General features: G+C 43.1%; 1 protein-coding gene across 5 annotated transcripts in view; it reads right to left on the bottom strand.

Annotated features, from left to right (window-relative positions):
- Positions 1-65: 65 nt before the first annotated feature.
- Positions 66-9920, bottom strand: part of TXLNG (taxilin gamma) — a 46584-nt gene continuing 36729 nt past the window's right edge. For all 5 annotated transcript variants that reach the window (XM_015251024.3, XM_072956669.1, XM_015251025.3 and 2 more), the window contains 3 exons: positions 5911-6003; positions 3916-4011; positions 66-3046 (listed from right to left, as the gene is read on the bottom strand). In XM_015251024.3, the coding sequence (XP_015106510.3) occupies positions 2759-3046; positions 3916-4011; positions 5911-6003 (477 nt within the window). In that variant the 3' untranslated portion in view covers positions 66-2758. The remainder of the gene's footprint in view (positions 3047-3915; positions 4012-5910; positions 6004-9920) is intronic.

Here is a 9920-nt window from a genome sequence, read left to right as displayed (position 1 = left end):
TCTTGCACATACTGTATTTAGAAGGCACTTGTTCACATGGGCAACAAAAGAATACACAGAAGCTGTTAAATTTATCATACATATTTACTTAATCTATACAGAATTGAGTAGATAAAATCAGATTCACATTAGTGAAAAATCTCTACAAAATGTCTTTGAAAAGCAAAACAAGACTGCCTCAACAATTTGTATCCTCATGAAAGACGTGGGCTGTAAAAATAAAGCAGTGTGTTTAGCACAAACTAGAAGATATCTGCATCGTTTTTTCACAGTTATTTCCATCTACAGTCTGAAAGAGGTAGATTTTTCTGCAACACCTGAGAATTGAACTGATAACCAGGTGTAATAAAGGCAGTTGCATACATAACTAAAAAATACTGGTCTCAAGACCAAGAAATGTACTCCTACAAGTCTGAGGATGAAATGGTCCATTATCCAGGACCCAAGTTTTCTCTACTCCTTAGAGTCTCCTGTCACTATAAATAATACATAGCAAGATTCCATGATGGTGCAACAAATGCAGTTGAAGTGATTTTTGACATTTCAACCTTTTCTGAGCCAGCCTGGTAACAATACAGTGTTCTAGACTGTGGTAGGAACAGGGTGTGCTACAAAGCCACAACACTGGGCTGGCGAGGTGGTTGCTTTAGGAGCATGTCCTTGTCAGAGGGTCCCATCTGTATTTATTTACAGGGTAACGGGAGGAAAGATTCTGAAAGGACACCAAAAGCATCCCGGACAGAATCCATATCCTTTAAACACCATGATAGCATCTAGCTAAAAATACATAGGAAGCCAAAAGCAGCAGGCCAAGTACTGTGAATCACATTGCTTTATAAAGCCCGTGAAAACAGGCAACAGGTCCGAGGTTTACAATCTTCCACACAGGACAAGCACCACAAAGAAATGTGGTGGGCTACACAAATGGCTTAAAATGGAAGAGCTGTTCATCCAGCAGAGGTCCTGTGAAATGGGATCATTAGTACTAATCTTACAGTAGAGTGCATTTCTGATACATACCTTCATTTCCTCTTGGGGAAATGAGTCCAGTATTTCATTTAGTAGCCGAAGAGGCTGCTGGAGGAGGCAACGACTCATTTTGACAGAGTAATTAGATAACTGACTTTGTGGGATTCTTTTCTGCCGCCGTCTGGCCCCTTGATTAACCTGATGGAAGCTCAGATAATCATTCTCCACTCCAGGTGCTGTTTCCTATCTATTTGGCAATTTTCAATTCTTTTCAACCCAGTTTAGATCACGAATGTGACAGGACAAATAAAACTTTAACAGAGAAAGACCCTTTTAACTGGACAGAAAGTTTATTCAGTCCAGTAAGCAATGTAAGAAGTGTCAGTTTTGCTCAGTGGAATGTGCTAACATCAGTTCTAGCAGAGCCTTTTTATTTCACGAAGTATTTCAATGCAAATTATACCAGAGACAAAGTCAAAACTCTCATCAGTGCAGCCTGGTTAATGGTGTGTATAAACTCGGTCACATTCAACATTGTGAAGAACAAAGGAAGTTAAAGAACGAATCCAAAAGTGATGTGCTGCGTTTCCAAAGCCCCCCATTCCAAGTGTAGAGAACTTGGTAATACTGGGGTTCTTTTCCTTAAGGGGGGAAAAAACTAAGGGTGAGAAACAGACTGAAAGCCTAAGTAATTAGATCGTGGCTACTTAACTCTGCTAAGTTTCTCCAAAGTTAAAAATGCTAGTTCCCTGTCTTTGTTTTGTAATTGAAGTCAGTTTCAGTTAGCATAGTCATAATTATAATTCCCTTTTAAAAACCCTGGAGGGGAGGGAAAAAAATCCCAACCCTAGAGAACTGTGCTGGCAGGACCCTCGGAACAGTTGAACACCACTTTTAAGTAGCCAGAAGGTCGTGGAGGGATTCCCACTTGGCAAAAGCTACACGTGCTTTTATCCTCGTCGTCTTAAACCAACAAAGGACTTTCAGTGACAGCTTTCCCTGGTAACTGAAGGGTGTGCACCCAAATCCCAAACGAAGCAAACCAAGCACCAGGCTCCCAACACAGCTGGCCTCCAGGTGATCCAAATTCATACGCTTCTAACCTGAAACCAGAACAACTGTTTTTTCATCACATAATTATTGAGCCTGTTTCTCAGATGATTTGCCTGTATATACTACTTTGTTTAAAAGTTACACCTTTATGTACATAGTCTGCCCAAACTCAGGAATTCCAGGCTTGTGGTCATCTATCTCAATTTGTCAAGTGATACAAATATCAAACAGCTAATCTGAATCAAATATGCTGTGTTTGCTTCTGACCCAAGCCCAGAGTTTTATTTTTACTTGGCATTTAATTGGGCCATCAGACAAAAACGAATCCTCGTGATATTTTCTTTTGAATAATATTGATGGGGGAGGCCAGGGCACTTAAATGAGTATTGTTTTCACATCAAGGAACCGTTATCAGAACAAAGTTCCCTCGTTGGTCGGCCCTGTCTGGAGTGAAATTTGAATTCGGACAGTTGTGCGCAAGGAGCGGGGGAGAGGACAAGGCCGTGAGCACATGCACCCGGTGGAGGCGGCGGCGGCAGGCGCGCACGCGGCCGAGGAGAGTCAAACTATGCAAACTGCCGAGCAGCCTCCCGTACCACGTCAGTCCAGTAGTTCTAAGAAAATACGGATATGGTAGAAAAAGTAAGAAAATTTTCACCACAAAACCAACAGTCAACTACTAACAGAGAATGTTATCCACAAAATAGAGCTCTCGGTACAGTGATCGCACTCCGTCTCAGTCAACTAGCTCGACGCCGGGCGCGGCCTCCGGGGCACCCCCGGCTGGGGCGCTGGGCCAGGCGCGCGGCTGGTCGGGGGAAGCCCGGGCGGCGCAGGCCTGGGGCCCCGGCGGTGCTGGGCCCGGGCCCGGGCCCGCGCCCGCCGCCCTGCCCGACACCTGCTCCTTTAGGACCTCCACCTTCTCGTTGAGCTCGTTCCTCTCGGTCTGCAGGGCCCGGCACAGCTTCTCGAGCCGGTCCAGTTTGATCTGAAAGGCCTTATACTCTTTATCACGGACAGTTTTCTGTCAAGAGGGACAAAGAAGGCAGGATTTATGTAACCTCAATGAATACAAACTGGGTTACTGGGTAGAAAAATGAAGTAGTTTTGAGTCACTTGTTGAATCACCTCTCGAACATGTTCAATTCCGTCGAACCCCTCCTAATGTTCTGGCCAGCTGCATTCTGCACACATCCCCACGACACCAGATGATACTTTGCACAACTAACGTCGGTCTAGGGTGACAGAACTAAATCCCCTCTTTTCATGTTTCTCGAAAGTAAGCAAAATCATCTTGTAAGAACATTTCATACTGATGAAATATTAAGGAAATTCAAGACAAAGACTAGCAGATAAAAAATTAAAGCTCTGATTAAGAACAGAGAAGGACTCATCTTATTTCTACAGATTTCTGCTTTACCAATCCTCAAATGGGAACAAGATTCAAGGTGTGATACTTCATGTTTGTAAACAGCACACTTCTGCTGCACAAAACTGCCCAAAAATCCGACGGTGCCTTTTTGAAAAGACTAAGTCACGGCAGAAAGAAAGGCAGCTGGGACGGTCGCCCAGGCTCCCAGTGCAAAATCTGAGGCCAACTCCCCGACCCCAGCCCAGACCCCAGGAACCCACCTCTGGGTGGAGCCCCAACCTCCCTGGTCTCCAAGCTGGAGCCTAACACAGGCTGAGCTGCTGGAAAGCCAACAGCTCGCCAGGGGCCTGACGCCTGCAGCCTAACTACCACCAGGACAGGTTATACTCTAACTCTGGCCAGAGTCCTCAGCGGTGACAGCAGTGTCACAACACACGTCCCCTGCCCTGTGAGGTACCTTACCTGAACATCATGAATCCCCATGACTAAGAACAAACCCCAGTCGAGGGAAATCACCTCACCTCTTCAGCCATTTGCAGAAGTGCTTTGTTATTGTTTTCCCATTTGGTCCGCCATATTATTGTTTCTTTTTCCAGTTTTTTAATTTTCTTTGTCATCTGTGGATCAACACAATTGCAGATTTAAGCTCTCAGTTCCATTTATCTCTACACCCCATCCCACCACAAGAAAGTCCGCTCCTCCCTGCCCTCATCACTGCACCTGCCTCGCCAGGGGGACAGCCGTGCTGCCTGCTGGTGGCAGAGCTCATCTCAGAAGCTACCAGGGTGGTGGCAGCAGGAAACAAAATGGAGATTCGTATTGTGAGAAAACCAAATTAAATCTCAATTTCAGAGGCAGCAACGTGGAGGAAGCTATCAGTCAGCATGCTCTGAAGCCTCACTTGTTCTGGAATGCATTTCACTCCAGCCGGGGGGACACGAGGCGAGCCCTCCTCCCCAAGTCCTATGAAAGAGTATCCATATTCGTGAGTTTCCTTCCACTAACTCACGTGACTCTTGGAAGGACAGCTCACACCCCCACCCTGAAGATTTAAGAACTGAGGGTCTGCCACCCCCTCCAGGAGCACAGCAGGCTCAGGACAAGGGACAGATTCCAGGGACTAAGAAAAGGGAACAGTGTTCCTCCCGAGCTTTGGTTATCCTCACAAGTCACAAGGCTGCTTCACTCCAGACTTTACAAAAAAGAAAATGGGTCCAAAAATCGGGAATGTTCTACCAGGACCCCGTTTTCAGAAATTCAGACAGAGATTTCTGCCTGTCAACGGACCGATTTTCAGGAGTCCTCTGTGCACTGATGGCACCCAGCTCTGGTCCCAGTTGGGGTACAGGGGATGCAGATGATGGGACCAGCGCGCTCGGGTCCAGAGGGATGGTGGGCTGGGGCGTCCTCTGTGCTCAACTTGGCTCAGCAGGGGCCTCGGCTGAGCACCAGCAGGCAGACCTGCGCACCAAATTCTCCAGATTACTGGGTCTAAAAATACCTGAAGGTGGTCATTTGAGCACTTAACATGGCAAAGCGCTGTCTGAAACACTCTCCTTTATGAAGGGCAGGTATTTTTGTTATTTTTTAACAAAGAAGGCACAGAAAGGCTGAACCACTTGTCCTCAGTCACACACTATTCGATGCAACCAGGGCCTGACCCCAGACAGCGCACCCCAGTCCCTCACCGCCACCCATATGGTGCCACCACCTGCCCACCCCCCTCCTAAAACACCTCCAAGGGGACTATGCCAAGTAAAATAAGTATAGATAGATTGATATGTATGTGTGTGTGTGTGTATATATGTATATACATCTTGGTTCTTAGTTTAATACCAAGGATATCACTTTTCTCCATGCAGACAGCAAAATCGAATAGAAGCCAAATAGGTTTGGTTGAGGAAGAAATAATTCAGCGGGAGTATAACTGAGAAGAAAGTAGAAACACCAATATGTATATGTATTTATATACATCAACCAACCAAAATATGTAGTTACTAAAATTTCCAAGAACACAGAGCTTTGGGAAAAGGGTGTGTGTGTGTTGGGGTGGGGTGGGGTGTAATCACCTGAAGTAAAGAAAACAAAAGACACAACGAACGAAAAAGAAACCACTTTATTTCTAACAACAAATTGTATTTAATAGAGGAATTAACTTTAATAAGGACAGAATCTTAAGAGCCTAGAAATCGCTAGCTACGTGGGGTACTACTGAGGGCAAAATGACTACATGTGATGCCACTGGAGGATCAGAAAGGATAAACGAAGACAGTACCATAATGACATGAACTCGTCCAAGTAGTGACTGTGCTTAAAAGCGCCTCTTATAGGGAGGCGCTCAGTGGTAGAGTGTATGCTTAGCATGCAGGAGGTCCTGGGTTCAATCCCCAGTACCTCCATTTAAACAAATAGAAATAAATAAACAAACCTAATTACCCCCTCCAAAGGCCTGGGGGGAAAAAGTCTCTTACATAAATTCCCTTTTAGGTAATGCTGCACTAAAAATACGCAAATACCTTTTCCATTTCCTGCCGGAAGGTTGTAAACAGTTCATTGCTTTTTGCCATGGTAGTCTGGAATTCTTCAAATTTATCCATATAAAGAGAAAGCTATGGAAAATAAGTATGAAATATTTTGAGTTTTAGGTAAATGATTTCAAATCCCAAATTTTTAAAAACAACATAACATGGTTGAACAATTACTTGGTGTAAGTGACAGAAATAAAAACAGACGCGCACTCAATCCTCAACATCAGACAGACATCAATGGCTGCAGTTTTAATAACCCACTGAAATGCACTGAAACAGGAAGTTTTGTTGACCTTACCATCTTTAGATGTGTTGAAATATACAAATATTTATTAGCTCCATTCCACCAATTTTCATAAAACCAGAAGGACAAGGAATAGCTGTAAATTTCATACAACTAATCTTTTATGAACTACACTCTCTCCTTATATCTGTAAAACTATCCCTGGAAAATGATCATTTTTTTTGGAATACCACCTGCACCGTTCTCAGCTTGATACTCAGGATATCTCTTTCCTGAACATAGGCAGGAAAATGAAACAGAAGCCAAAGAATTGGCTTGGTTGGGGGAGAAAGAATTCAGTGGGAGTAGTTAGGAGAAAAAAGCTAAAAAAGGTAGAAACTGATTTTTCTTTTAACTCCCACCCTCAAATAACTGTTATTCTAACTGGGAAAATAATGCTACTCAACAAGGGAAGCAGTAGACTATGGAGGCACACTCTTCTCCCCAGGAAGAGTTCAGAGAAGCCAGGGGACAGGGGAGGCGCAGTGCGGCTGAGGACGGAATGGTGGCTGGGCTAAGTCTCTAGCGCAGGCTGAATTATTTCACTTTAGACCAAGAGGGAACCCTCAGGACCCATCTAATGTAACTACATTATTTCAGGATGAGGAAACAGGCCCAGAGGAAGAAACTGCTTTGCTGAAGATCACACAATGTGTATCAAGAAAGCAGAGGAGAATAAAAGATCGCCAGAGGCCAAGAAACAGCATGAGCGCCGTGCTGCTGTGGCTTTCAGCAGTGCTGTAAGGGGAGCAGCCAACAGCAGCAGCCACACGGGCGGGGCGAGGAAGAGAGGAAGCAGCTCCCCGCAAGGTCAGGCGGGCCGGGGTCCGGGGAGATGCAGACCCGACGTCCCAGTGATGAGAGGCGGGGATGCCGGTAAGACAGCCAAAGCACAAGCTGGCAGAAAGGTGAGGCCCCAAAGCACAAGCTGGCAGAAAGGTGAGGCCGGGGGACAAGGACCAAGAGAAACGTAGGGGCAAAGCGAAGAGTGCAGAGGATTCCGCAGAGGATTTCGGAAGGCTGGCGGGTCTCAGGCAGCTGGAGGGAGCCGTTGTGGCACTTGAAGATCAGAAGTTAGGGCCATCTTAGTGTGGTCTGTTTTTATCAAAGATGGAACATGCGGGTGGACTGTCCCATCAGAGTTCAGTGTGGCCCACACGGGGCAGTTAGTAAGTGGCAACTACCACCTTGGACTTACGTACCTAGATTACAAAACAGTGGTCAAAACACACCAATAAGAGTAAGAGATCATCAACAAAGCCTGGCAACAGACTCGGTAGGAGCAAAGAATGAGATCAATTCTTGGAAGAGACAGACACATTGTGGAAGCAAGAAAAGGAAGAGGTGGCAACAAAAGAAACAAACTAATGATCAGATGACATAACTCAGAGTGACACCAACCACAGACAACAGAAGTTGCACTGGTACCAGTACAACAGCACGGGAGCTGCCTGTGACCCCAGAGGAAGAGCCTCTGGTGCCTTGCACTGGAGAGTTAGCCGTGACCCTCGATGTAAGGCCATCCTCCGAAGCCATATATAGATTGTGTATACTTTCCCACATGGATTCTCTTTTCCATTTATATGGATGGCTGAATTTATAAGGCTAATAAGGGGCTCACATTTCCTAGAAGCATTTAAGCACGATAACTTATGGTGGAAAGTTCAAAAGATTTCTTGAATTTTCACTCCTTAAGTTAGACTAGCTTTATAGGAAATGAGTATCACCACACTGTAAAGTGTGCCCAAAGACCAACAGCACTCATAAAGATTTAGGCCAGTCTGCATTTTAGAACTATAAATTTAGAGTCCTCACATCAAAGAAACTTATTACATAGTAAACTTTTTAAATGAGCAATACTTTTTTCAACAGAATGTTATCTAGTTAAGTTTTCCTGAAACAGGGAGAATTATAGGTACAAATGCCTAATTTTCATCTGTCCATAAAGACATGGAAAGTCTTTACACAAGGCGCCCACAGAGAAAGACTGCATCAGAACAAACCTAAGGGCAGGGGGCAACAAAGAAAAGCCTAGGCCCAAATGGCTTCAGGGGCAAATTTTAACAAACATTTAAAGAAGGCCTAAGACCAATTCTTAAATTCTTCCAAAAAATTGAGGAGACAGGAGCATTCCCAAACTAATTTTACAAGGCCAGTATTGCCCTGAGACCAAAGCCAGAAAAAGACACTAGAAGAAAATCACAGGCCAACATCCCTGATGAATATAGATGCAAAAATTCTCAACAAAGTATCAGCAAACTGAATTCAACAACACATTAAAAAAAAATCACATGCCATGATTAAATGGGATTCATCTTGGGAAGCAAGGATGGTTCAGCATAGGTAAACCAACAAATGTAATACACCACATGAAAAGAACAGAATGAGACAAAAATCCCAAGATCATTTCAACAGATGTAGAAGAAACATTTGCTAAAATTCAATATCGATTCAGGATAAAAACAAACTGGGTATGGAAGGAACATACTTCAATATAATAAAGGTCATATATGAGAGACCCACAGCTAATAACATGTTCTACAGTGAAAGGGTGGAAGCTTTCCCTCTAAGAGCAGGAACAAAACAAGGGTGCCCACTCACCACTTCTATTTAACACAATACTGGAATTTGTAACCTGAGCAATTAGATAAGAAAAAGAAAGAAACAGCATCCAAATCAGAAAGGAAGAAGTAACATTGTTTGCTGATGACATGACTTTATATAGAGAAAATCCTGAAGAATGCACTAAAAACTGTTACAACAAATTCAGTAAGTTTTCAGGATACGATAATCAACATATGGAAATCAGTTGTTTCTATACACTAACAACAAAATATTTAAAAAATAAAATAATCCTATTTACAATAGCATCAAAAACAATAAAATACTGAGGAATAAATTTAACCAAGGAAATGAAAGATCTATACACTGAAAACTATGACACTGATGAAAGAAACTGAAGATGACAAAAATAAGTGGAAAGATAGCCTGTGTTCATGGATTAGAAGAATCAATATTTAACTTATGGTGAAAAAGACTATGAAAAAGAATATATTTATGTCCATGTATGACTGAAGCACTGTGCTGTACACCAGAAATTGACACACTGTAAACTGACTATACTTCAATAAAAATATATATACAAAAAAAGAATTAATATTGTTAAAAATATCCACACTAGCCAAAGCCATCTACATATTGAATGCAATCTCTATCAAAATTCCAATGGCATTTTTCACAGAAATAGAACAAATAATCCTAGAAATGATATGAAACCACAAAAGAGCTCAAATAGCCAAAGCAACCTGGAGAAAGAACACAGCTGGAAGTATTATGCTCCCTGATTTCTAACTTTATTACAAACCAAAACAATAGGTTACTGGCATAGAAGCAGAGACACAGACCAACAGGACAGAAACAAACCCATACAAATATGGTCAACTAATATTTGCCAAGGGAGCCAAGCATACTGAACGAGGAAGGACAGTCTCTTCAATATAAGTTGTTGGGAAAATTGAATAACCAAGTGCAGAAGATTAGCACTGGACTGCTATCTTACACCACTCACAAAAATTAACTTGAAATAGATTAAGGACTTAAACATGAGACCTGAAACTATAAAACTCCCAGAAGCAAACATAGGTAAAAAGTTCCTTGACAGTGGTCTTGGCAATGAATTTTTGGATATGACACCAAAAATACAAGTAACAAAAGC

This window comes from Vicugna pacos, chromosome X (assembly GCF_048564905.1).
Source record: "Vicugna pacos chromosome X, VicPac4, whole genome shotgun sequence".
Taxonomy (NCBI): Eukaryota; Metazoa; Chordata; class Mammalia; order Artiodactyla; family Camelidae; genus Vicugna; species Vicugna pacos.
Note: the sequence above shows the minus strand (reverse complement) of the source record. Positions and strands in the feature narration are given on the sequence as shown.